Consider the following 27,105-nt stretch of genomic DNA (forward strand, 5'->3'; position numbering starts at 1 on the left):
CGTCCTCATGCAGGTGGAGCACTCCCAACCGCTTGTCTCCTCCTCCCAAGCAGCGCAGCTTTACCACATACCATATTCCATGGAGGGGCAGACAGGCCCGTGCAGGCGGACACTGTCCGACCCACCACAGCCTCCTAACCTCCTCCCTTCTTCTTCCAGAGGAGACAACGTTTGAGGCTGGAGTCAAAGTCCAGATCCACAGCCAGTCTGAGCCACCCTTTGTCCAGGAGCTGGGATTCGGGGTGGCCCCTGGATTCCAGACCTTTGTGGCCACCCAGGAGCAAAGGGTAAGTCCTGCATTTCATTTACATACCAAGATCATTCCAGGGGGTCTGTGGGAGAGCTTGCTTCTATGTACCAGTGCCCCTGGAGAGTCATCCTCATCATTAACAGTAGTTTTAATACCTTGCTTCAATTTGGTTGGGGTGAGGGCAGGTTTTTCGGTGTTGCTTCCCATGCATTGCCCATGATCCTTTTAATTCTGGCCACAGAAGGGGCTTCATCCCTGGTAATTTCCCTGCCTTGTTGCCAACATGGATGTTGGGATTGAGCACCCACAGCAAGTTTGCCAATGACACCGAGCTGTGAGGTGTCATTGATGCGCTGTAGGAAAGGGATGGGATCCAGAAGGACCTGGACAGCCTGGAGAGGTGGGACCATGTGAAGCTGATGGAGTTCAACAAGGCCAAGTGCAAGGTCCTGCACATGGGTCGGGGCAATCCCAGCACAAACACAGGCTGGGGGAGACTGGATGGAGCAGCCTGAGGAGGAGGACTTGGGGTGTTGGGTGAGGAGAAGCTCCCCATGACCTGGCTTCAGTGTGCACTTGAGCCCAGAACCCCCCCTGTGTGCTGGGCTGCACCCCCAGAGCATGAGCTGCAGCTCAGGGAGGGGATCCTGCCCCTCTGCTGTGCTCTGAGGAGACCCCCCTGCAGCCCTGATCCAGCTCTGGGGCAGCAGCACAAGAGGGACGTGCAGCTGCCCCCGTGGCAGGGGTTGGAGCTGGAGGAGCTTTAAGGTCCCTTCCAATACAAAGCATGCTGTAATTCCGTGGTTCAGCTCTGGCAGTTGCTCTGTGCGTTGGGTACCTTCCAACCCACCAAGAATGGATGCTTTTTGCCAAAAAGCTTTCACACTCCAGGGGCATAAAAAGAGACGAAGAGGAGAGTATTTCATTATGTAGAACAGCGTGAATCCTTTCAGGTAACACAGAAATAGTCACATTATTCATTATAAGCTGTGGTGGGATGCTCGTGGCTCAGGATCACCCTCCCTGAGTCCTGACGGTGACACATCATCATGTGTGGATGGATGTGATGCGGTGCAGTGTCATTACACCCAAATCCTCATCAGGGGTACAGGAAGCAGGCCAGCAGAATGATTTTTTCCCCCCATCCTGGCCCTGGTGCTTTCATTCCAGCCCTCCTGCCTCATTGCTTCTCTCATTTTCTTCCCTGCTCTTGTATCCACCCTCAAATGAGACGTAAATCAAGTTGACGAAAGCAAGCCCAAGCTGTTGAAGGGTTTGCTTTGATTTAATGTCCGTGGAGATCAGAGCTGCAGTTGTCACACTTTAGCTCACAGCAACGTGAGGAATTCATCCCCAAATACATCGCCAGGTACCAAAATACACCTGAAGATGCTGCGTTTCGGCGAGCCCGGATGCAGCTCTTCTCTCCTTCATTACAGTGGGCTTGTGTGTAATCACCCCGGAGATGATGAGCGTTATGGGATCCCAGTGGGAGAGCTCAGTTAAAGCAGAGAAACGTTTCGCTGCTGTCGGTTCGTACCTGGTGGGAAGTCTGGTGGGCAGGAGAAAATGAGCAGCTTTATTAGCACGCAGGGCTTTCGTTGGGAGCGTAACAGCCAAGGCAAAGGGCTTTTTAGGTCTGAGGCAGCCTCTGATGGTGTCCGAAGCACAAAGAGGCTTGAAAACCCATTGTGGGCAGTTTTCACACCCGTTGCCTTGGCACAAGCCCTTCTTCTCATCCCCAAGGTCCTCACCTCGCTCTGCAACTGCTTTCTGCTGCCCCAGGGGACCCAGCGTTGCTTCCATGGGGCATTCTGCAAGGTAAAGAGGCTGGAGGGCTGGAAAACTGATTAACAAGCATGAGAACTGTTGACAGCAATTACCAGGCACTGAATGCCTTATCCATTGCCTCTTGTGCATCTCAGGGAGCATGCTGGGTGAGCCCCAAGCCTGTGGCTGCTGTGGGCATAAACACTGCAGAATGGTGTGGGCTGGATACCAGGGTTAGGGTTACCAGCTCCGGGATTAGGGCCAGATATTCCCTGTAATGGCTCCAGATGGGAAATGGCAGCTCCTGGCAGAAAGCTTGGAGATGTTGAGTTGCCCCAGGGATCAACTTGCCAAAGGGGACAGAGGAAGTCGGTGTCGGAGCGGAGCATCCCATGTCTTGGCATCACCACCCATTTACACAGCACTCCGCATGCCCCATAAGCAGGCTGGGGTTGTGTTGTGCGTGATGCCGAAGGGGTTTGGCAGCACCTCCTCCGATCAGACTCACTTGGCAGCACAAATGGTAATGGGAACGATTTGTCTTCCTTAAACATCCCGGCTTCAGCAAGATGTGGGAGCATGGCTGGGAGCTGGAGCCTGCAGCGAGGATCTCAAGGACTTGCTTTTAAGATAGAAATAGCATACATGCTGGAGACTTTGCAGACAGCTGCTGTAAATCTTCCCCATCCCATTGCCAGCATTAGTTATTGCATTATTTCTATTAAAAAATCAGATTCCTATCAAGAAGACAGCAAGCTGAGAGGGAAAAAAAAACACCCTCCTGCCAGGCAGGGAAGATAGAGAAGATGACAAGAAAAATAGATCTGGGGTTGCTCTCTGCTCAAGCAGGTCCCCTCTTCTGCAGGTTTTCCCAGTGTTTTGATGCTGGGAGTGGGAAAGGCATGTTTCTGGTTGGGGCCAGGGCTTCTGTATCTGGTTTAAAGTCGTACCATGGACTGTAAAGGCTTTAACTGGAGATCCAGAGGTTCTTCAAGCTGCCTGCCTGGAGCAGCCTCGGCTCCATGGGCAATGCTGCCTCCCCCAGTCCCTCCTCTCCATAAAGTCATTTTTCTACCTAATTACAACCATTACAGCACAGACATGCTTCTGCCTCCTCTAAAGTACCCCATAGGGGCCAGCTGGGCATCACCCACCTTCTCAAGCCCTGAATGCACATCTTTTGTTCACATCTGGGGCAGGTACGTGCTGCTCCTTCACTAAGGCAGAGCCCATGAGCAGCACCCAGAGAGCTGAGTCCAGCCGGTTACTGGGGTCCTAAACCATGAAACATAAATGAAATGACCCTCCAGCTATTCCAGAGGAATAGAAGTAAAAGTAGAGACATCTCCCAGCTCAGAGCAGCCTCTGTGTTAGTTAGAAGCACTTCTCAAGTGTGGAATTGGGCAGACTTGCCTTGGTGTGATGGTAGATGTGCATCGTCTTTGAGACAGGCTTTAGTGTGTAGGGGATTGATTTGTGGCTGGCTTAGAGACTCCTGGCGTTATTTCTGGCTCTGTTACTATTCCCTTTGCCTGTGCTCCAGTGGAACCCTTTGTCCCCCATCCCAGTCTTGGAAATAAGAGTATTTACTGGGCTTTACTTCCCGATTTCCTGCCTTTCCAGGTATGCAGCCGCTTAATGCAAGTGAGGGCTTTCATCTTGGTGCCAGAGTGATAAATCCTGGATCTTTATACCCAGAGCTTTCCAAAAGCCCCTTGTCAACAGCAAACTCTGGCTCCGTGATGGTGCATGATCTCCTTAAATCTCCCTTTAAAATTAGCTGTCAGTCTAAAAAGAGGTACAAAGTCAGCTTTTCCCCTCCTCCTGCAGTGGCTGAGCCCTCTGATTCCTGCAGACTGACACTTTTAAGATGCATTTACCAGTTTTGGAACTGCATCATTAATGCAGTAACGATGTCATGCGGGTTTGCACTCACAGCATCATAAGAGGAACTTTACATGCACATTGGTTGTGTGTGCTGAATCAGCAAAGGCAATGCCAGCGGGAGGTTTCCTCCATCAAACAGGGTTGTTGGGTTGTATAGGCCAAGCTGTTTCTGTGCTGTGGACTCGTGGCTGAAGGGAAATGCTTTCTGTCTGTAATCTCAGACCAAAGCCATGCCCTCAAGTTTAAGGGGAGCCAGGGCAGAGCTCCCTAAAGTGATCTGGGAGGTAGCACAGCAGAAGGAAACGCATAACGGGCAGTTGTGATTAAAACAAGAGTGTCTTGATGGGGAAGGGTGGAAAGCATCCCTGGGTTACTTGCTGCAGCAGTGACTGTGTCTGAATGCAATGTGGAAGGAGCCAGAGCGGTTTACATGGACGTGCCAGGCCATAGCTGCTGTTCTGGGGGGGTTTCACACCATTTCACATGGGGAGATCCCTGTACAGCGAGAGATGCTCCAGCCACGCCGGGGAGCGGTTTCCATGGCAATTCCTGAGCCTAATGAATAAGGTTTGTTTTCTCATGAATGGGCAAAGCCCTGGGCTGTGCAGGAGCCAGCCTGGGGCACACTGTGCTGTCACCCCCCTTGATGGGTCCCACGGGAGGGCAGGACTACCCCGAGCAGGGCAGTGCCTTCAGCTCCTGCTACTTTGGCTTCAGAGGGATCCACCTCAATTCTTCCCTTTTCTTGGCTCTTTTGGCTGAGCCTGGTGCTTTAACAAGCCTCTTGTGCTGTGCACAGCCCTGGGGAGGCTGCAGTATCCCCCCAGCATCAGACCATGGCACCAAGGCTGGGTGGACACACTGGACATTCCATGTCAGAGGGCTGATCCCCTGGGAAAAGATCAATCCCCCCTGGCTTTAGCTCCCCTTTTCCCGGCTGAGTTTACCTCATCTTGGCAGCACCACCCGAGCCTCTCCCATAATGGATGGGATCAGATGATGGTACTTCCCCGGCTCAGCTGCTCCCCATCGGCACGGCACGTTAGAGAAGATGAAAAGCCCACTAAAAATGGCAATTTCTGCCAACTTGGCAATAAAAATTTAAAAGGCTTCAATTAAGCAACAGGTTCGAAGATGGAGCAATATTGTTTAATAGGGCTCTAGTGTGCCTTGGAGACTCATCCCCTCGTAACGCTTGCACGGGACAGAGAGCATCAGCTACCAACAACTGCAGTACCACAAGTGTAATTACAGAGGCAGGAAAAAGGGGCTTGGGGTCTGGCAGTGATCGCTCTGAAACCCGCATTTCCCAACAGGGTGTAGGCAGTGGTGCTGGAAAATGAGGAGCAATTAAATAGCATTTCCCATGTTTCCTAACCCTCGCGCAGAGCATCTTCTCCTACCTACAGTCTTACACCTCCTCCTAGAAAAACATTCACTCTCTGATTTCTTTCCCTCAATCCTACACACTCTCCCAGTTGATTTCCTCCAGTATATGGGCAGACTCTGAATTAATTCAAACCACAAGAAGCTGAACTGGCAGACAGCAGTGGCCAGCCGCAGAGAAAACATCATGGCAATAGGGGTGGTTGAAAGCAGGAGATGGAAGGAAACAATTGCATGGCTGGTTTTGTAGGGCATCAGAGAGGTTTTGCTTCAAAAACAGCATTAGGAGTGATTCAGCCTGTTGGTAAAAGGATACAAAGGAAAATGGGTTTAGAGGTAACGGATGGAAATGAGTCAGGGCCAGGAACGGTGCATGTGAACAGGCAGGGGTTGGAAAGGGCTCGCTTAGGAAGGTCAGGAAGAGAAAACATCAGGGATGTAGGTGGCATAATGGTCTGGATGCTCCTGCCAACCATATTATATGGGTGCGATGGAAAGCTGCTCACTGAGGACAGGAGAGCTTCAGATAGTCCAGCTCCACCACACAACCCCAGATAGGGCACCTCTGTAAGACTGAACCCAACAAATCCAGCCAACAGTGCCCAGCACCATGAGGGGGACACTTTTGGTGCTTATAGATGTGCCAAGGAGGGGACCAGGAGGGAGAAGGGGCAGTGTACTGCAGTTGTACCGCTCATTGAGAGCAGTGCTAGATGTGGATGGTCAGTGCAGCAAATTCCAGGAGCATCCATCCAGCAGGTCCTGGGAGCAAACCTGGGATGAGGCTCAGGATTGGCTGCCCTTGACTTTTGGGGGAGCCACAGGAAGTTTCAATATTGCTATTTGATTGGCAAAATTATTTCTAAAGAAATGGGGACCCAAAATCATGTTCTTTTGGTGCTGGAAGGGTTAAGCTCTTGTCCTTAAAGACAACGATTTCTTTAGTGCTTTAGTGAAGGGAGCAAATGGGAAGGAACAGCACCCAGCAAAGGGAGACAGCAAATAGACAACTTCCAGCTTCATTAACTGGGAGATGGTGCCAACCAGCTGTGTCTGGGCTGAGTTTCTTAAGCATTTTACAAGTGCTAAAGCTGTCTGGGATTGAAATTCTATTAACTTGATGTTATTTGATGTCTCATTAAAGAACGGAGGTTTCTGCTTATTGAAGCAAACGCAAACACACCCCATACAGGTTTTGCCACGTTCAGGAGAGGTTTGCATTCCTCCTCCCTGATTGCTGCCTCAGTTTGGTGGCATCAGGTGGGACCTACATGTGGAGGAGGCGGGAGAAGGGCTGAGCTGTAGCAGGATGCAGGGTACATCCCCAAAGCCGGATTCATCACAGAGCCCAGATGAAAAATGAGCTGAAACTGCCCCGACCTCATGCTGGAAGCGTCTCTGCCGTGTTTCCACATCGTGCCTATTACATCAAATTACACGTGCAGAAAAAAACAGAGGTGCCACTTAAAATAAATGGGGAAAAAAAGACCTCTCTGGCTGCAGACAGATGTTGGCGGTTATTGGGAGGCTCAGTGCCAGGAGCAGTGTGTGAAGGGCAGCAGCATGGCCAGGGAAAAGGGCTGTGACAAGGACAGGGCTGTGCTGAACGGCCCCCACCACCCTGACCCACTTCCCCCCTGTTTGCCAAAAGCAGCCCTTCCTTTCCTTGTGTTTCAGGCAAGCAAGATCCATCCTGAGCTTAAGGAGGCAAGTCAATTTGTTCCTTCTCTTTTCGGCGCCCTCCAGTTTGTAACAGATCGTGGTAATTCCTAATAGCTGGGATGAAGAGAACTTAAAAAGCATTTCATTAATTAATGAAGTATTAATGATTGTGAAAGTGCGAGGACGTGAGTTTGTCAACCCCAATTAGAGGCTGAAGCTGAATCTTTATCAGCATGAGACGGCTCAGTGCCGGGGAGGGATGTGTGCCCTTGGGAAGCTGCCACGGCAGCAGAGCAAAGCTAGAGCTCAGCACTGCTTTCCTGTGGGAACCCAGGGCAGGAACTGCCTTTGCTCCTGCTTTTCTTATTGCTTTTATGCTTCTTTTCCCTTTCTGGCTTCAAAGAAAAGCAGCTTTGGTGATAGCGGAGCAGATGAGAGGGGAGCATCTCAGCATCCTTGGACAGGCTCCACTGGTCCAGGGCCTGAACCTTCCTGCCAACCCCAAATCAGCATCATCTAGAAGAAGGGAAAACATTTCTCTCAAGAGGAGGAGATGTCTGTGTGGCTGCAACGGAGAGGAATCAAATCCAAGTAGTGTCTGTCCCATTCATGTTGTTTATATGGCAATGGAGTAATGGTTTAAACTTAAACAGGGCGATTTCAGGTTCGATACAAGGAAGAAGCTCTTCCCTGTGAGGGTGCTGAGGCGCTGGCACAGGGTGCCCAGAGAAGCTGTGGCTGCCCCATCCCTGGCAGTGTTCAAGGCCAGGTTGGACACAGGGGCTTGGAGCAAGCTGCTCCAGTGGAAGGGGTCCCTGCCCATGGCAGGGGGTTGGAATTAGATGATCATAAGGTTGTTTCCAACCCAAACCATTCCATGATTCTATGATCATGTGTGTTCCTGTTGCTGGATTGGCTCCCCAGTGTGCTCTTCTGTCGGCCCCGTTAGCATCACGGGCAGGAAATTCAGGTGCCAGATGGATAAAATGAGTCTCTCAGGTAGCTCTCTGTGGCCACGTGCTTTGGATGTCAGTGCTTTGCTTGAGATTGCAGCCCCATTTTGCTGAGGAGGGGGTTAAGGAGGGATGCTACTGTGGATGGAGCATTAACCCCAGGGCTTGCAGGGCACTAGGACTCCTGTGCCAAAGCAGGAAAGGAAACGGCAGTAAGGATGGGGCTGCTCTGCAGGGGAGAAGCCTGTGATCCTGCTCCATTGCTCTTCAGGACAGGAAGCTCTGCAGAAGAGTTTGACCCCTTGGTTTGAGTCTTTCAGTGCAAGGTGCAGTATTTGACAGGTCAAACCATGCCCATCTCTGCATCTCGATAATGGCTTCTTTGAAGGATGATGCTGAGCATTTCAGAGGATGCAGCACAGCAGTCCTGGCACTCACCTTGTACCTGCGAGCGATGCTGCTGTGGCTCCGAGCACAGACAGTTACCGAACAGCTGCCTTCAGAGTTAATTGGAAATAAAAGGTCAGGACAAGAGTTGTCTGCATCAGAGACTTGGTACGTTGGGGCCTGCTCACCAAAACCACCTGGGAAATGCAACGGGAGCTTTCCTGGGACCAAATTATATTAGGATGCTGAGGCAGTCTGGGGAATGTGCCCCCCCTATTCACTGCAGAACCCTGTCCCTAATGATGTGCTTCTCTCTGTGAGAGTTTGCTTCTGATTGCAAATTACAGAGCAGGAGGGAAGCGATGAGCCTTTCAAGCTGTCATTACCATGGAGGGTCCGGGTAATAACCCTTGATGAGCCCCTTGGAGAGAGATGAGTTCACTGACTTGCTCAAGGGAGGGAGGGTCCAACCCTGCCACCCCAGGGACCATTGCCTCTAAGCTCTTGCCCATAAGGAAGAAGCACGGATTTCCCTGTCACGCTTCAAATGAAGCTTTGCTGCTTCACCAAGCCAGTGATGGAGGGGGAAGCACATGGATTCCCAGTGCTGGTCCCCCGGCTGTGGGAGATGCTTTGGTTACTGCTTGGAGGCATGGCCAGAGGCAAGAAATCCTGCCTTGTGATACAGGGATGGAAGAGGTAGGGATTAATGTAGAACAAGGCAGCAGCGAGGTGCCTCTGTCACACCCGATGGGGATCTGCTGCATGGCCAGGAGTTTCACTGGGGAAATTTCCTTCTGAAAGGAGAAATTGGATCTTCCCTGGAGTCCCTTTTCCATCCCAGATTCTATCCCAGATGTGACGAGCTTTTCTCCAAAACAGGGAAAGCTTTTATACTGCAGAGCAAAACAAGACCCGAACTTCACCAGTGTTAAATGTGCCAAGAAGCTTTTTCTGCTCATCGGTATCAGTGATGCAGAAAGCAGAGGGAGAGCAGAAGTCTTGGCCTGTGGCAGGGGGGATGTGCTGCACCTATTCCTGCATGTTCAAGGAGCCAGAGAAGTGAATTACACTTGTACACTTGTGTGTGTGCAGGTGTGTGCATAGGGCTGTGTGTGTGGCAAGGCAGCCTGTTCAAGTTTAAACCCATCACCCATTGTCCTGTTGCTGCAGTCCCTGATGAAGGGTCCCTTAGCATCCTTGTAGCTCCCTTCAGACACTGGAAACTGCTCTGAGGTCTCCATGCTTTTGCAGAGATGCAAACCAGCTTTGCTTTGTGCTATGGCATAGTCGGTGCTTGTGGTCCTGGCTACAAACCAGGCCGTAACTCTGTTAATAAGTTGCATTGATTAGAGTTTTAATTAATCATTCAGCCCATGCACCTCGTGTGGACACAGTGCCAGCTCACAAGCACCGTGGCTCCAACCCAATGCTGGCTGAGCAAAGGAGTGGGTAAGATAAAATATCTGATCGTGAATCCATCGTTTTCGGATCCCATCATCTTCATTCAGGCCAAAATCTAAAGGGCTTAAAAGATTTGTGTGTAGCTGTGCTTGAAAGAAAGCTGATACCATCAGAGACCACAATTATTTATTCTCCTTTATCATACAACAAGCAACATATGGGCTCCTTTCTCCACCGTGGATGACTAAGTGATGGCATCTGGTACTCTATTATATTGCAAGTGTAAAGCAAATGAGAAAAGATCCCCTTCAAACAGCACTTTGCTATTGTCAGGAAGGCACTCTTGAGATTTTCATTCCAAGGTGCTGCTTTGCTGGCTCTCAAACCCATCCCATTCAGAGCCTGTTTCTGGATGCTGAGATCGCTGGCAACCGGCTTTTTCTCCCTTGATGCTTTGTCTGGTCCCCACAGATGGGATCCCTCCATCACCTGCTGCGTCTTCACACCCCACGTAGGTACATCTGCTCTTCAGGTTGGAGCTGCTGAGCACAGAGATTGGTGCATATCACCCTGAGCAGCTGAACAGCTCCGGCCACTGCTGGTTTTCAAAGCAGCTTGAGCAGCAGTGTGGGTTGAAGCAGATTTGGGGAGTGCCAATGCTCATGTCCCTCAGGGAGCAGTCTGGGCACCCTTAGGTGATGCTGGCTCCTGCGTGTACAGCATCCTAGTGCTTTGCCATGCAGAAAAGTTCTTCTTAGAGAAGGGATTACTTGTCCAGCCCCACAGGGCAGGGTCATGCTCTGAAGCCTGGGATCTTCCCCAAACTCTCCTTTAGCTTCCAGGTTTCATGCCCCTCTAAGGCAGACTGCTCCCATACCCAACTGTTATCACCACAAGCCGTGTTCATTCCAACAGCTCATCTTTCTCTTCTTGGCTGCAGTTTGGGTTTTTAGTGACTGAATGGTTCATAAGAGAAAGCCTCACACTAGACCATGTTGCCCAAGGCTCTGTCCACCCTGGCCTTGAACACAGCCAGAAATGGAGCATTTACCACTTATTTGGGCACTCTGTGCCAGTGCCTCAGCACCCTCACAGGGAAGAACTTCCTTATCTCCAAACTGGACTTCCCCTGTTTCAGTTTGAACCCATCACCCCTTGTCCTATAGCTACAGTCCCCAGTGAAGAGTCCCTCTCCAGCATCCTTGTAGCCCCTTTCAGACACTGGAAGCTGCTCTGAGGTCTCCACGCAGCTTCTCTTCTCCAGGCTGAACAGCCCTGATGTTCTCAGCCTGGCTCCATACAGAAGATGCCCCAGCCCCTGAGCATCCTTGTAGCCTCCTCTGGACTTGCTCCAACAGCTCCATGTCCTCCTCATGCTGAGGACACCAGAGCTGCACACAGGGCTGCAAGCGGGGTCTCACGAGAGCAGAGGGGCAGCATCACCTCCTCTCTGCTGCTCAGGCTCCTTTTGATGCAGCCCAGGATACGGTTGGTTTCTGGGCATCATTCAGTTTGTGCTTCAGGAGCCTCTCTGTGGCAAGAGGAGGGAGATGCTGTGCCCCATCCTCACTGCCAGTCCCCCGTGTCCCCTGACACCCCGCTCCTCCCTCTCTTGCAGCTGACGTACCTGCCTCCGCCGTGGGGTGAATGCCGCTCGTCGGATATGGGCTTAGACTTCTTTCCCGTTTACAGCATCACGGCCTGCAGGATCGACTGCGAGACCCGCTACATTGTGGAAAACTGCAACTGCAGGATGGTTCACATGCCAGGTCAGTGTGCGGGGGCAAGGGATGGAGGAGCAGGGACCTCTCCCTTCACCCAGCCCATGTCATTCAGTGTTAACAAGCTGGAAGGGGACCGTGGGGTAAAGGATGCTTCCCTATGGAAAGAAAGATGCTAATAGCCATTGCAGAATGCCTTGAAATAGGGGCAAGATGTGGCAGAGAGTCATTTGATTTGCCCTGTTCAGCCCCACTTAACACCCATGGGTGTGATTTCCAGCAGCCCCCTCCTCTGCAAGAAAAGGTCCCTGCAGCAGGCAGATAGAATCATAGACTGGTTTGGGTTGGAAAGGACCTTAAGATCATCCAGCTCCAGCCCCTGCCACGGGCAGGGACCCCTTCCACTGGAGCAGCTTGCTCCAAGCCCCTGTGTCCAACCTGGCCTTGAACACTGCCAGGGATGGGGCAGCCACAGCTTCTCTGGGCACCCTGTGCCAGCGCCTCAGCACCCTCACAGGGAAGAGCTTCTTCCTTAGCTCCAACCTGAACTTCCTCTCTTTAAGTTACCTCTGCCGCCCATCCCCAACCTGGGTTCCCTTTGCTAAAGGGAGGTCCCTGTGGTCCCCAAGGAGAGCCCAGTGGTCCCCAGCAGCGGTGGCTGATGCCCACTGATGGATGTGTCCTTCCCATGCAGGGGATGCTCCCTTCTGTACCCCGGAGCAGTACAAGGAATGCGCAGAGCCTGCGCTTGGTGAGTACCAAGAGATCTCCCTGGGTACCACTGTGTCCCAACCGGGGGGGACTTCTAGCAGCCCGTGTCCTCCTGGGTGGCAGGACTGGGGTGATCTAGAGCAGCTGATGGGTTTGCGTGAGACCCATCTCTTTGGGAAGGGCTGGGTGCACCTTGGGATAAAGTTTCTTCTGGTTGTACATGGGGCATGGGCCCCATCAGTGCAGAAACCCTTGGGATAATGGGCACCCCAGGATATGTTGGAGGGGAGCATCTCCAGGTCTGAATTTGGATCTGGGTCTGGGATGGAGGGACCCATTCCAGGTCTGGATTGAGGAGACTCAGTCACCACGTGTTGCCAGAGCTGGTAACAGAGTGTAGCCTCCAGCAAAAGGCATCTCTCAGACAGTGGGGATGGCCATGCAATGAAGTGGGAGAGAACTGGCCAGGGATGGGTTTTCTGTAGCTCCTTGGGCCCTCTCTGGGTGCACAACCTCTGCTCCCACAGCTGCTGTATGTCCCTGAATCCACGAGATGTAACTCTGTGATCTCCTCCAGGTTTGCTTGCTGAAAAGGACAGCAATTACTGCATCTGCAGGACACCCTGTAACCTGACCAGATACAACAAAGAGCTCTCCATGGTCAAGATCCCCAGCAAGACCTCGGCCAAGTACCTGGAGAAGAAGTTCAACAAGTCAGAAAAATACATCTCGTGAGTGCTTGAGAGCACAGATCTCCTTTGCTTGATGGGGGACGGTGTCTGTAAAGGCCCTTTGGCTGTTTAAACCAACCGTTGGTGTGCTAAGTTATGTCCTCCAGGGAGTGTTAGGGCAAAACCCTTGAAGAGATGATGTGTAAGTTGCTTTCTTCTCAGTTGATGTGTTTCCTGATAACTGGATGCTCCTTCCCTGGTCTTGTCTTCGCGAGCTGTTTTGGCCCTTTCCCAGCCCTGGCCACAGTATTGTGGAGGCAGCAAGAGTTATTCCATGTGGAGCATCCTTTAGACTCTTGCTGTTACCAAATTGAGATCCAGAGCTCAGATCCTGAGGAATCATTTTCCATCTTCTGCTAAGTCTGCCAGATTCCTAATGGTGCTGGATGGTCTTGGTCTCCAAGAGGACCAAGTGTCTGTGGGTTGCTGAGGACCCCAGCATAAGAACAGTCAGAACAGAGAGGGGAATAAAGCCCCCAGTTCCTGTTCCTTACCCCAAAGCACACAAGGCTGCTGGTGGCTGATGGGCTGATGCTGTTCTCCCCTTCCTACAGAGAGAATATTCTTGTGCTGGACATATTTTTTGAAGCACTCAACTATGAGACAATTGAGCAGAAGAAAGCCTATGAAGTGGCAGCCTTACTTGGTAAGAGGAGATCAGGGGTGCAATGTGGAGTCTGTGTGTGCCTTTGTTGGAGTCCGTGTGTGGTTCAGGGATGTACAGAGTGTGCATAGTGCATTGCCTTGAAAACCACAGCAAGGTCCAGGTACCTTCCTGATCAGTTTTCAACCCCATCTCTTCTTTTCCTTCCAACACCAAGCCATCCCAGGAATGTCCCAGGGACTACAGCTAGTCTGTGTGTCACCTATGACAGGTTAACATGAGCTGCTCCATCTCTGCTTGCTACCAGGGCCCTATCGTTTGGGGCTAAGCAGGTGATGGATGCTTGCTGTGGTGCCCCCATGCTGGAAGTGCAATGTGTGGAGGAGGAAAGCTCTTCTATCATTTACCCATCACCTCTTAGATGCTCCAAATCCATCCTCCTTTCCAGCCCTTCTGCACATGCTAAGGGTTCCCCAGGAGTGCTACAGTGAGGAAGAGGAGGCTGGTAATGAAGCCTCTTTAACACAAAGCTCCCTATTTGCATGTCTTTGCATGAGCCTTGTTCCCGGGGCACTGCAGGCTTTGGGCAGAGTCTCATCTCCCCCCAGTCCTCAGCCCCTTTCGAGCCAGCACTTTGCCCCCAAGCACCTTCTTGGGTGCTTGAGTCCTCTTTCTTGTCTCTCTATCTTGTGGATACCCACAGCAAAGGCCCCATCGCTCCTCCACCCATGGGTGCCTTTGCTCTGGGGAGCATCACAGTCAAACCACGGGTGTTCTGCAGCAGAATCCATGAGATTTATCCTCCCTAAGCACAGCATCTCATGTCAGCAGTTCCCTTCCCAGGAGATTCCTGGAAGTCTCCTCTCCCCATGGTGCCTCCTTCACAGCCCTTCCCTCGCCCTGGGGCACTGCAGCAGAGGCAGCTTTGCCATGCTCCCCTACAAAGCATCACATCTCCCTTAACTCTCTTTGGCAGGTTTGGGTTTTTTCTCCGCTCCCTGGGACGTTACCTGATTCTGCTCCAGCATCTTTTTCCTTCCCCCACCCAGTCTGGGAATTGGGCTTTGAGATGCAGCCTGCTGTCTTGCTCTCACAGATGGCTTCCTCAGGTGCCACTGTGCGTCATCACACCCCCATTAGGCTTCCAGCTGATGGCCTCATTAGCAGAAAACCTCCTTCGGTGGCAGGCAGCATCCTTCCCGGGATGCTTGGAAGTGTTTCTGGGGTCATTTCCCCACTCTTTGGGGACAGCAGCTCCCAGGGCAGCTGCACTGTGGTTGCATGGATGCCCTGAAGATCTTCCACCCCAGCAGTAAAACCCATCCCCATGTTGTTCTCTCTCCTAGGTGACATTGGAGGCCAGATGGGGCTCTTTATCGGTGCTAGCATCCTCACTATACTAGAGCTCTTTGATTATATATATGAGGTAAGACCTTCCTTATTCCTCTGGCAGGGTGTGGGTTTGCCAGCCTTGACACCAGGCTGGGGTGGTCATGGACCAGGACTCTCCATGCCCTATGTGTGATTATTAAGTTTAATTAATGATACTATATAATTAATGCTCTACAATAGTGCTGTATAGTCAGTCATGACTTATGTAAGGTGATGGGGAGATCCCTGCCTCAGGAGGGGCTCTCCATGGAGAGGCTGGCATGCAGCCATGGTTCACGTGGACCCTGCCTCTGCTGATGAGATTTGCTTCTTGCCTGGGCTAAGGAGCATCACCTTCATGTGGTTGTGCTGCTCCCCCCCCCAAAGCTTGTACTGCCTGGGGTGCTGGCTGGGACCTGCTGCTGCACCCCTCTGACCCCATTCCCAATGGGACTTCTCCCAGCAGCATGTTATCATCTTCTCCTTAACACACCTTTAATCGATGCTCGAGTCCCAGTCCAGCCATCAGGCAGGAGGAGCAGCAAGTCCAGACCTTGTACCACTGTCAGGGGGTGAGGAATCCCAGTCCCTGATATCTGATGTCTGCAGCTCTGGAGCAAAGAGCTTTCTAGGAAGCACCAAGAGGAGCTCAGGCGTGGCCATGTGGCTCCATAGTGGCTGAGAGCATCTGCTCCAGAGGGAAGTGCAACCCTCCAATTCCCATTAATGGGAATTAATGCAATAAGCACTCCAGAGGGGATGTTGCTTTCCAGCAGCATCTCTCCTCCTGCCCCCCAGCAGCAGTTATGACCCTTGTGTATTTTGAATGTCTTTTTGCCTAAGCAGGTCCCCCAGCACAGCTTAGCATCTCCCAGGATTTTGGCTTTCCTATGCCAAGTGCCAGCCCAGACCTCAGTGGTGCCATGCTGTCACAGCCCCCCTGTGGGCATCACCCCTCCAGCATCCTCTGCCACTGCCCCTGCAAGCACAGACACAGATTCCAGCTGCTCTCTGCACCCTCCTGCCGTTTGGACTCATTTCTTCACCTAAATGGGGCCCAGTCCAAAGTAACCCTTTCTGGAGCATCCTCCCCACTGATTTCCCTTCCCGGTCTTCATTGCAGATGGCTTCATGTTGGTCAGGCTCATGACTCATTGCAGATGGCTTCATGTTGGGGGTCAGGCTCATGACTCTGTTTATGAAAGGGGAAACTGAGGCAGGGAGAAGGCCTGCAGCTGGGTGTGAGCTGCTGAGGAGCACCTGGTTTGCACCGAGGTGACCCCAGGGATCCAAACACAGATGCCTGGGTCCTGTTTTGTAGCAGGGAAGAATGAATTTATGGCTTGGGGTGGTTTCAAAGAGGATGCAAACACCGATGGAGACAGGTCATTCCCAGCAAATTTGGCTCATCCCAGCCCAAGGCCTTTTCCCTTGTCCCTGGGAAAGGGCCTTCTGCTAATTCAGGCTCTTTGCCCTCATTGTGAGTTAACCCTAACCCTAATCCTAATGGCTTTGCACCCCTGCACCCATATGCTCAACATCTCAGACCTGCATAGCCCTTTCTCAGCCCCATATTGCAATGGGACCAGGACCCCATGGGATGTTGCAGTCAGGGGTCGTTGGTGGCTATTGCATCCAGGCCAGATGGGTGCACAAGGACATCAGGCACTCACAGTCCCTGCTCCAAGCTTCGTGTTATTAAAGGTGGGATGCTGGCTTTTTGTTTTAAGCCCATCACAGTTCAAGTCCCCGTCACAACCCCCCTCTGGGCAGCTCTTAGCACTTGGTGGCATTATTCTGCAATAAAATATATTGGAAATTACGAGCATAAAGCTCATAATGGCTTTGGAGAGCAAACAAAACCTGTGCCTGGGTTTAGAGATCAGCCTGAATGCACACAGTGTTTCATTAAAGTCACCTATTCCTGCCTTTCTCGGGGTTCTTTCATAAGAAGATAGTAAGACACCTCGCAAAGCCTGGATTTTTCTTCCCTGTTTTACTCCCTTGTTTGACATCTGCTTATAAAACTTGGCAAACAGTTTCCTGTTGGTGTTTTTCTTCTCTTCTTTTGGGGCAAAAATGGCTTAGGAGAGGAGCCTGAACCCTTGGAGAGGCTCCCTGTGCACACCTGAGGATGCACCAACAGAATCACCCAGCTATGTCCTACGTGGGGCATCATCATGGTCACCCATATTTAACCCACACCAGACAGGGATAAAATGTCTTAAATGATGCATAATCCACATGGTTGAACTAATCTGCTCAGGGTTACATCAAGGCATGGCTCCGTGCACCTCAAACTCATTGAGTTTTCAAGCAAAGCCTTTTGTACACCCTGAGATGGTCAGCAAAGGGACATCCTTTTCATGTGCCTTAGCCAAAAGCAGATGCAATATTGACCTTTGAGATGTTGGTTTGCATTGTTCACTCACCTCAGTCCTCCTCTTGGTTCTGCCCCACGGCAGAGTGGTGCTCCTGGGCTTATTGGGGTCCCAGATCCCCACCACGCATCTCTGCATCTCATGCACCCAGCCCCCACCTCACTTCCCTGGGAACTGACCCCATTTTTCACATTTTTAGCTTTCTTCTTTCTTTTCTTCTTTTCCTCCAGTGGCAGTTTTTCAGGAAAACACTCACTTTTCAACCTTTCTGGGATTTCCCTTGGAAATACATTCTTCAGCCGCAGTTGCCAGGGAAATAACGTGGCTGTGAAGGGAAACAGCACTCCCAGAGCTGACGTTTCTCAATAGACTCCTAAATACGTTTAAAAAACTAGAGGTTTGGGTTGGTTTTTTTCCATGTGAGGAATTCCAGTTTGACCCAGGGGGTGTTTTTCTTGGAAAGATTGTCTCCTTCTCCATACCCTTGGGGGGGTTCAGAGGGTTGCCATCAGCGGAGTAGTTGGAGGCATTCCAGTGGCATTCCCCAGGGATCAATACTGGGTCCAGTCTTATTCAACTTGTTTTTCAACAACCTGGATGAAGGGCTGGAGTGGTCCCACAGCAAGTTTGTGATGATACAAAGCTGGGGGCAGTGGCTGATACAGGTCTACGAGGATGCCGGCGAGGGACTCTTCATCAGGAACTGCAGTGACAGGACAAGGGGTGATGGGTTTAAACTGAAACAGGGGAAGTTCAGGTTGGAGATAAGGAGGAAGTTCTTTACTATGAGGGTGCTGAGGCACTGGCATAAGGTGCCCAAAGAAGTGGTAATGCTCCATCCCTGGCAGGGTTCAAGGCCAGGTTGGACAGAGCCTTGGGTGCCATGGTTTAGTGTGAGGCATCCCTGCCCATGGCAGGGGGTTGGAACTGGATGATCTTTGGTCCTTTGCTACCCAAACCATTCTGTGATTCTGTGATACACTTCAAGGCTGTGCTGCCATTCAGCGGGTTCTTGATAGGCTGGAGAGTTGGGCAGGGAGAAGCCTGATGAGGTTCTACAAGGACAAGTGTAGGGTCCTGCCCCTGCCAAGTACAAGCACAGGTTGGGGGTGACCTACTAGAAAGCAGTTCAGGGAGTGCTGGGGGATGAGGAGTTGATAGGAGGAACAAGAGTACCCTGGGGAGTGTGGCAGCAGCTCAAGGGAGATGATTCCTCCCCTCTACTCGACCCTGGTGAGGCCATATCTGGAGTCCTGTGTCCAGTCCTGAGCTCCTCAGGACAACTAACACGAGAGATGGTCCAGCTGGAGAGGGTCCAGCAGGGCCACAAGGATGCTCAGGGATCCGGAGCTTCTTATGAGGAGAGACTGTGGGAGCTGGGCCTGTTTAGCCTAAAGAAGAGCAGACAGAGGGGATCCCATCAGTGCAAATCAGTGTCTCAAAGGAGGTACCAGGACGATGGTGCCAGGCTCTTTCCAGTGGTGCCCAGCAACAGGACAAGGAGCAGTGGCCATGAACTAAACCACGGCAAGTTTCACCTCAACATGAGGAAGATCTTTCCATTGAGGGTGGGAGAGCCCTGGCACAGGCTGCCCAGAGGGGTTGTGGAGTCTCCCTCTCTGGAGACACTGAGACCCACCATGGACACATTCCTGTGTGACCTGCTCCGGGTGGCCCTGCCTTGGCAGGGGTTAGACTGGATGATCTCCAGAGGTCCCTTCAACCCTAATGGTCCTGTGAAACCCAGTACATCCCCTGGGCCCTTTGGGTGAGGCCGGTGGATGCCCATGCAGGCAGTCTTTGGATGTCTCACCTGTTCCTCCTCCCTCTTTTGCAGCTGATCAAGGAGAAATTATTAGACCTACTTGGAAAAGAAGAAGAGGAAGGGAGCCATGATGAAAACGTGGTAAGGAGCCCCATTGGGAGACAAGAGGCAGAAGCCATTCGATACGGATGCGGTGTTCGGCCACTGATTGAGTTATTCCCAAAGGATTGATGCCATGGCTCGGCTACGGAAAGGAGAGAGCGGTTGGGGAGGGACAGGGAGCATGCGGAGGCTCTGGGATAACCCTGTCCCCCGCTCTCCATCCGCAGAGCACTTGTGACCCCATGCCAAACCATTCGGAATCCATCAGCCACACTGTGACCGTGCCGCTGCAGGCCACCCTGGGAACGCTGGAGGAGATTGCCTGCTGACACCACCCGACCGCTCCACAGTGCCAACACCTAAGGAAGGGAAAACTGCACAGGGAAGCAGGGACCGAGCTCAGGTTTGCCACGGGGGAAAAAAAACACTAAAAAGATAATGACAAAAATAGAGTAAAAAATTAAAAAAAAAAAAGGAAGAAAATCGCTATGCATTAAACCAATAAATATATATATTATATATATACACTCTGCCAAAACCAAGCGAGAGGCGCCTTGGACTTGACTTGTGTTGTCCTTTCCTGTGGGGGGGTTGTCTTCAGGATGTGAAGGCAGCAGCTCGTTTTCGAACTGTACAAAACAAAGAGAGCACCACCAACCCCAGCCCCGCCATGTCACAAACTGCCACGTGCAGAAAGCACTTGCATGCCAGTTCTTTTTACGGCACTATATTCCTATCTGTCTTTATAAGCTCTGTTCCTCTTTACAGTCTCTGATTTTCACTACAAGAAGGAACTCGCGGGCCCAGCCATCCCCTGAAATCACCATTACTAACGTCGTAGGCTGAATTAGAATAAAGAAACAAAAAGTCGCAGCTCTCGGATTCTTCTTACGTTCTTGTCCTTCGTGTCAGTCTGTGATGAATCTTAAGCTAAGCCGGGTCCCCCCGAGGCCGGGCCACCTCAACGCTACCAGTCACCCCAAGGTGAGCATCCCTGGAGAGGGGACGGACCGGGTGGCTCTTGGTGGATCGTCCCCCCCGGCTGCTGGGTCGTGCTCCTCCATCTGCAGTGCCTGGATTAGTCCGTGCGCGGAGGGTGGGCACGGGGGGAGGTTGGGGGGGGGGGAGCGGTCTTTCTTTCTTTCTTTTTCTCTTTCTTTTCTTTATTTCTTTTTAATTTTTCATTTTTTTTTGAGATTTTGTTTTCATTTTTTATGTTGGATTTTGTGCTTTCTCCTCGTTCTCATGACTGATATTAAAGCTGGTCTTGTGGAAATGGCCGGGCTGTGTCGTTCCTGCCTTGCCCCCCCACGAGCCCTTGCCTTGCCCCCCTCAAAACCCACCCCAAGCTGGAGTCCCCAGTGCAGCCTCAGCACAGGGTGAGGGGCAGACATGAGGACAAGACACCCTTCACCCCACTTTATCCCTTCCACCACATCTTCATACACATCCCAATGGGGTGGGCATGATGCTGTGCTCAGCCTCTGGTGCTCACCTGTATCCCTATCTGCTCTGTGATGAGGGTCCAGCTCTGATGTTGTGCATTGAGGTCATCTCTTGGAGCCTCATTTGTTAGCAACCAGGAGTTTAAATAGAACTGGGTCAAAATGATGCTGCTTTACCCCAGTAAGGAGGGAAGGCAAGTGTCCTGCAGCTCCAAACCCTGCTGGTCCTGTAGATCCTGTAGGGATGGGAGGAGGATATGATGAGGGGAGTTGTTTGTATCTCTGGTAGCTCATGGCTGGGGGTTGCTGAATAGCCAATGACCTCCACCAGCGCGGCATCCACAGCAGGGAGAAACACAGCTGGACTCTGCAAAGCTGTTCTGGGAGAGCTGATGGAGTCCCCCAGGCTTTGGAAGGGCATTAACCCAAATCACGTCCCCCCCCATCACATGCCACCAAACCTAAGCCCAGCAACAGAGCCTTGGAGCAATGCTCCCACATCTGCCACTGCAGCTGCCCAAGATGACCTGTGTAAGCAGCACATTGGCAGGGCAGCCACAGCAATGGGCTCTTTCCACGTGTCCTTCCATTCCAAGCTCAGACTCCCAAGCACTGCCCATGGTTTTCCCAAGCCCATAGGACATGACTCTTGGCTTTTCCTCCAGCAGCTGGGTTGGGGTCTTCTCTGGCTGCTGGAGAGTTGGTCCCTTAAGGAACAGTAAAGCTCAGGATTGAGCACATCCCAGAATCCTTCACCAAGCAGGGAGGCAGAGAGAGTCCTTTAAGACATCCCGGAGCAGCAGACGGGTTCCAACCCGATCCTCTCCAGGCTGGTGGAGAAGTGCTTAGAGGATGTGTGCTCAGGTGTGTGCCCTTTGAAGGGTTAAGAGTGACAGCGACTCCAAGATTCAATTCCATGCATATAAATTTCTCCAATTGGTAGTTTATTAAATCTCCATTAAAAGATTTTGGTAGAGTCATTAGAAAAGTGGATGAGGTTGGACTCCACGGAGATGCCCAGAGGTACCGTGAAGAGCTTTGCTAATACCACCTATGGAGGAAAGCCACTTAGGGCAGGGAGGGCAGGGCTTGGCATGAGGATGGCATTGCTGATTGCTCCTGAAGAGCACATCTCCAAATGCCTTGCTGAAGAGCTCATTTTGTGTTGTCAGGTTGGATTATCTCCTGAGACCTGGATGCTGGCCATATGTTCATTATCCATGGGATGCCGAGGAGCTCATCGGCAGCCTGGCTGCAGAGCTATGGAGCTGCCAAGCTCTGTCTCCCTTTGCCAAACCCCTGGTCCCTGTAGTCCCTTTTGGACCAGCTGAGGGAATTGGTGCCAGGCCTGGCTCAAGGTGATGCACTGCAACATCTGCAGGCTCTTGGCCATGCCCATGACACTGGTTGAACCAGCCAGCTCCTCATGCAGACTGGTCCTTCTATCCCTTACACTCATTAGTGGCTGGAAGGGAGCTGGCCTTTTATTCATGGTGGACTTCTGTACTGTATTTGTGCTTGAAGGAGCGGGAGTGTCTCCACCTTTGGGTGAACTTGGGACTTTACAAGATCCAGCTCCCAAACACAAAACCAGCTCAATGACAAAGCGTGGCCATCAGGAGAGGATAGGGAATGGGCAGTGAGGTGCTGCTGACAGTGCCCATCCCTAGCAGATAATCTGGTACCATTTGACAGCTAACAGTGGAGGAGATACTACCAAACTGGGCAGATTTGGAAAGCTCAGATCCTGGCCTACTTGCCTAATGTCATGGGACAGACCTTTATTAAAGGAGGTATTTGAATACTGAGCCTGTGTATCAACCCAGAACAGCCCCATAGGCACCTTTGGGATCACCACCAAACTGCGTCACAACACGCTGGGACAGCAGCAGTGTAAGGGGTAGGTTGAGGGACAGAAACTGCCCCACACTGAGAGCGAGCAACCCACAAACCAGCCTCTCTGAGGCTTGCAGAGCTCTTGGCTGCCTTGTGTCCTTTTGCCCTGTGAATCCAACATACCACAACCCCATGATGGAGATGCCATCCCACATCCAGAGCTGGGGGCTGCCCTGCCTTCAGGAGGCTGCTGTGACTGCAAACACACAGCTCTGGCTCGGTGCTAATGTAGTGCTCTGCAGCACCAGCTGCTTGAGCGGGAGGCCAGCAGAAGGTGGAAGAAGATGAACCTCAGCCATGATGTCTTCCATCCCTCTGTGTAAGGTGGGTCACACTGGGGCACTCGCAGTGAGTTTGGCAGCTTCAACACTGGTGGATTTATGCTTGCCCAGAAGGTCTCCCCCATTCAGCCTGGAGAAGAGAAGCTGCATGGAGACCTCACAGCAGCTTCCAGTGTCTGAAGGGGGCTATAAGGATCCTGGAGAGGGACTTTCATTAGGGACTGTAGTGATAGGACAAGGGGTGATGGGTTCAAACTGAAATGGGAAGTTCAGGTTAGATCTAAGGCAGAAGCTTTTCCCTGTGAGGGTGCTGAGGTGCTGGCACAGGGTGCCCAGAGAAGCTGTGGCTGCCCCATCCCTGGCAGTGTTCAAGGCCAGGTTGGACACAGGGGCTTGGAGCAAGCTGCTCCAGTGGAAGGGGTCCCTGCCCGTGGCAGGGGTTGGAGCTGGGTGAGCTTTAAGGTCCCTTCCAGCACAAACCAGGCTGGGATTCTATGACTCTGTTATTCCCAACTCCTGCCATGGGATCTGCCCCTGAGCTGGGGTTTCTCCAGCAGTGATGCTGATGGGCCACTGCCCATTTTGTATAAGCCCACAGCTTGAAGGCCCCTGATGCTGAACCCATGGAAGCAGCACTGATTGGAAACACCTCAGCTCTCAGCCTCTCAGCACAGGACCTGATTTGAGAACCCTCTTCCCTCTGGCTGCCTGCCTTCCTCTGCCTGAAGAACCTGTATATGGGGAACAGAGGATATGGGTGGTGGGAGAAAAGGGGTGGAGGTATCAGAACACATGGTCAGTGCAATACTCCCCAGATTTAAAAGCCTCACATTGCCCTAAGGCAGGACATATCCCTGTGGGCCACAGTTACCCCACTGCCACCCTCCCTCCCATGCAATGTGAAGACCAGTTCTGGAAGCGGCTCTGGGGAGGGATGCTGGTGCATCACAAAGGCTTCATCCGAGAGCTGCAAGGGTGGCCGTGGGGCTTGGCAAGCTGCCTGCAGCAAGGTGGAAGTTCAATTCATTCGGTTTTACAAAGGGAAGGTGAAGAGGTGCTCCAGCAGCCCATAAATTTCTCAGCGGAGAGATTTCTAAGAAAGGGCTCTTCAATCTGCCAGACAAATGGGGAGGACGGGGAGGAGCTAAATGCATCCGAATGAAAGAGCCTCTCTGGGACCATGGAGGTTCTCTCAGCTCCTACATCTTTAAATCAAGATATCCAAGAGATGTGCTCCCAGAGCAGATCCCCATCTCTGCAGCACTCTCTGGGATGGCTTATGGGGAAGACATTGCCAATGGTAGTAAAGGTCTCAGAAGTGAAGACCTCAAAACTTTCCTTTTCTGTTTGTTGGTGTCTGAGTTCAGCTGAACCCTCAGCAAGCTGGACTTGTACCCAGTTCTCCCACTGTTAGACATCCATAAGCCTGTGTCTTCCCAAGGAATTCACGACAAGAGCTTGGACAGGGGAGACTGAGATGAGCTCTCAGGCAGAAGCTCTTCCCTGTGAGGGTGCTGAGGCGCTGGCACAGGGTGCCCAGAGAAGCTGTGGCTGCCCCATCCCTGGCAGTGCTCAAGGACAGGTTGGACACAGGGGCTTGGAGCAAGCTGCTCTAGTGGAAGGGGTCCCTGTCTGTGGAACTGGATGAGCTTCAAGCTCCTTTCCAACCAAAACCAGTCTGGGGCTCTATGATATGAGAGGTCTTTGCACCAGAGTCATTCCTCCACTGCTGGTTGTTTCTCGGTTTGATGTCTTTGACAGTCAGCCTCAGAGCTGTGGTATAAAGCAAAGGCCGTATTTCAATCACTCATCACACTGTGTGACCTCCAAGACCCGCAGGGAACAACCACCACTGGGTACAAAGTGTTGCTCTGTTGAGGATCGAGCATGTCAGTTGATGAGAGGCAACGCACGTCGTGTCGACTCTGCCTGTCTTATCCATCAGCTGCAAAGCCAAATTCATACTGGAATAAAGGGAACATTAAACCACATCCTGGGAGCGGCCAAAGATACGTCTGCCAGCTCTCTGCACTAGCACAGGCACTAATAAAGAGCTCAGCTTTATGGGGCTGTTGTGTTCAATGGCATCTCAACAGCAGCAGGGAGGAAGGCAGCACGAGGTGATGCTGGGCTGAGCCTGAAGGCAGGTGCTGCTGCAGGAGCCCACATGGAATGGGATGCACGTCAACCAACAGCTCTCATCTTGGCTGTAGAACAGGGTTTGAAGCTGCTCTCCCCATTCTCCTATCTTACAGATCAGTTTGTCCCATTTTTACCTGCTCTTCTCCTCCTGAATGCCCAGTCCATCATGCACCCATGGTTCTGGGAAGTGAAGGAGCTGGTTCATTCCTCTGGTTCTTCTTAGCAGACAGCAGAGATTCACATCCTGCTGCTTCCCTGCTTGTGGCCCTGGGTAACAAGCCTTCTACAACCTATCCTGGTGCCATCACACTCATAGGAGCTGCAGAGCCCAGGTCTAAGAGAAAAGTCCCATCCTTCGGCTTAAAAAGCTCTTTGCAACCCTCTGTTCTTATCCGTGTGGCTACAGATGTCTTACAGCCATCCACAGCCACAAAATCCCCTTGTACAGATGTCAACATCGCCTTCAAGGTGACAATGTGAGGCTTAACTTCCCAGGCTGCAAGATGTGTTTTGTTTCACAGACACTGGGAAAAAAACCAAACCCAAACCAAACCAAACCAAACCAAACCAAACCAAACCCCTTCATTTCACCTCCCGATCCTCTCACCAATCTCCTGATGCTCTCACCCACCTCCTGATGCTCTCACCTTCACCTTGATGCTCTTTTCCACCTGCATCCTGATCCTCCCACCTGCCTTCTGATGCTCTTGACCTCCTGATGCTCCCACACCCCCTTTCCTGGCATCCCAGTGATGAAGCATTCACATCTTGGAGCTGTGAATCAAGTGAGGTGGGAGAAACTTCATAGATTCATAGAATCTTGGAATGGTTTGGTTTGGAAGGGACCTTAAGCTCATCCATTTCCAGTCCCCTACCATGGGCAGGGGTGCCTCACACTAGACCATGTATCCCAGGTCTCTGTCCAACCTGAACACTGCCAGGTATGGGGTAGCTGAAGGTTCTCTGAGCATCCTGTTCCAACGCCTCACCACCCTCACAGTAAAGAGCTTCTTCCTTAGACCTAACCTGAACTTCTCCCGTTTCAGTTTGAATCCATCACCCCTTGTCCTACCAGTACAGAATCTTCATGAGAGGGTGCATCATCCCATGAGGGCTTAGACCCTTTGGTGCTGTGATCCCCAGGCAGGACCCCATCAACCCTTTCCGGAAGCTATTCAACAGTTGGGCATTTCTCCATGCTCACCCTTGCTCTGCATCCCCAGCAACAAACCCCACCACGAGGTTGCCTTTAACAACCACGAGCATCTTCTCTAAAAGGAACGAGAAGATCCAAATGCGGTGCTGTTTTCACTTCCCGTTCCTCCCACCGCCGGAGTGAGCAAGGTGACATCCACTTCACAGTTTCCAACGCTCGGGAGGAAGCCTGGGAACATGCAAAGAAAACTGCGATTCTCACACAAATCCTCTGCTCCCTCCCACAGGGAGCTGGTGACACTCAGGGTGCGCTCACAGGGCTTGGCAGCACGGTCCCACCAGCTTAAAGCCCATGGCACGGCGTGCTGGAGGATGTTCTCCTACCCAGTTAACCAGCGTCCTCCTGGCTCTTGTCCTCATGCCCACCAAGCTCTGCCAGAAGATGCGCTGTGCCTGGATGGGGTGGTGAAGAAGCCAGCCTATTTCATGACGCGTGCAATAGAAAATCATGACTTTGACCCCATCTCCGAACGCTTTAGGAGAGCTTCTTGTTCAACCCCTTTCCCGGCTCATTCATCACCCCTGGCAGCTTCCAAAGGCACGAGCTGGTTCCAAGGAGATTTGGCAGTCACTTCTCAGACGTGATTCAGGTTCCGCATGAGGACCCCTGGTTGAGCGCAAGTGGGGAAACCGAGTTGGCGGCTCTGCTGGGATGAGGATAAGCTCAGCCCAAGCAGCAACGGGGCTGGTGAACCATGCACATGGCTCCGAGCCGTTCCCAGCACTTGCTGCCTTCTCCTGGAAGCGTTGTCCTACGAAGTGGCGGATGAACACACATGGCTGGAGGCAAAGGGGACTGGAGAGGGATAATGGGCAGGAAGCCATAAGAAATCAGGTTTCTTTCATGCCACTTTCCACCACGCCAGAGATCTCAGCAGCTCTGTGACACCAAGAGCGGGGGCTGCAGGGCTGCAGCATCACAACCCTGGCAGCCGATTACACCTTTTCCTTTACAAATCAACTTGAACCAGCTCCAAAGAGTCACAAGAAAGTAAAGTGACGTTCAAGTGCATCCCCTCAAGCCCCCTCCTTTAACAAGTG

General features: G+C 51.9%; 1 protein-coding gene across 3 annotated transcripts in view; it reads left to right on the forward strand.

Annotated features, from left to right (window-relative positions):
• The window catches only part of LOC133280874 (acid-sensing ion channel 2), a 431,335-nt gene extending 411,377 nt beyond the window's left edge, over window positions 1-19,958 (forward strand). For 2 of the 3 annotated variants that reach the window (XM_061475911.1, XM_061475914.1), the window contains exons 3-11: window positions 160-287; window positions 11,318-11,468; window positions 12,115-12,171; window positions 12,709-12,862; window positions 13,417-13,508; window positions 14,813-14,892; window positions 19,056-19,124; window positions 19,313-19,488; window positions 19,854-19,958. In XM_061475911.1, coding sequence (XP_061331895.1) covers window positions 160-287; window positions 11,318-11,468; window positions 12,115-12,171; window positions 12,709-12,862; window positions 13,417-13,508; window positions 14,813-14,892; window positions 19,056-19,124; window positions 19,313-19,414 — 833 coding nt within the window. In that variant the 3' untranslated portion in view covers window positions 19,415-19,488; window positions 19,854-19,958. Of the gene's footprint in view, window positions 1-159; window positions 288-11,317; window positions 11,469-12,114; window positions 12,172-12,708; window positions 12,863-13,416; window positions 13,509-14,812; window positions 14,893-19,055; window positions 19,125-19,312 lie in introns of all 3 variants that reach the window. The other variant, XM_061475913.1, reaches the window with a different exon arrangement.
• The last annotated feature ends 7,147 nt before the right edge of the window (window positions 19,959-27,105 follow it).

Source organism: Pezoporus flaviventris, unplaced genomic scaffold (genome assembly GCF_033815535.1).
Source record: "Pezoporus flaviventris isolate CSIRO_AGI_PZ_B2104156 unplaced genomic scaffold, CSIRO_AGI_Pfla_v1 ptg000091l, whole genome shotgun sequence".
NCBI classification, from domain to species: domain Eukaryota; kingdom Metazoa; phylum Chordata; class Aves; order Psittaciformes; family Psittacidae; genus Pezoporus; species Pezoporus flaviventris.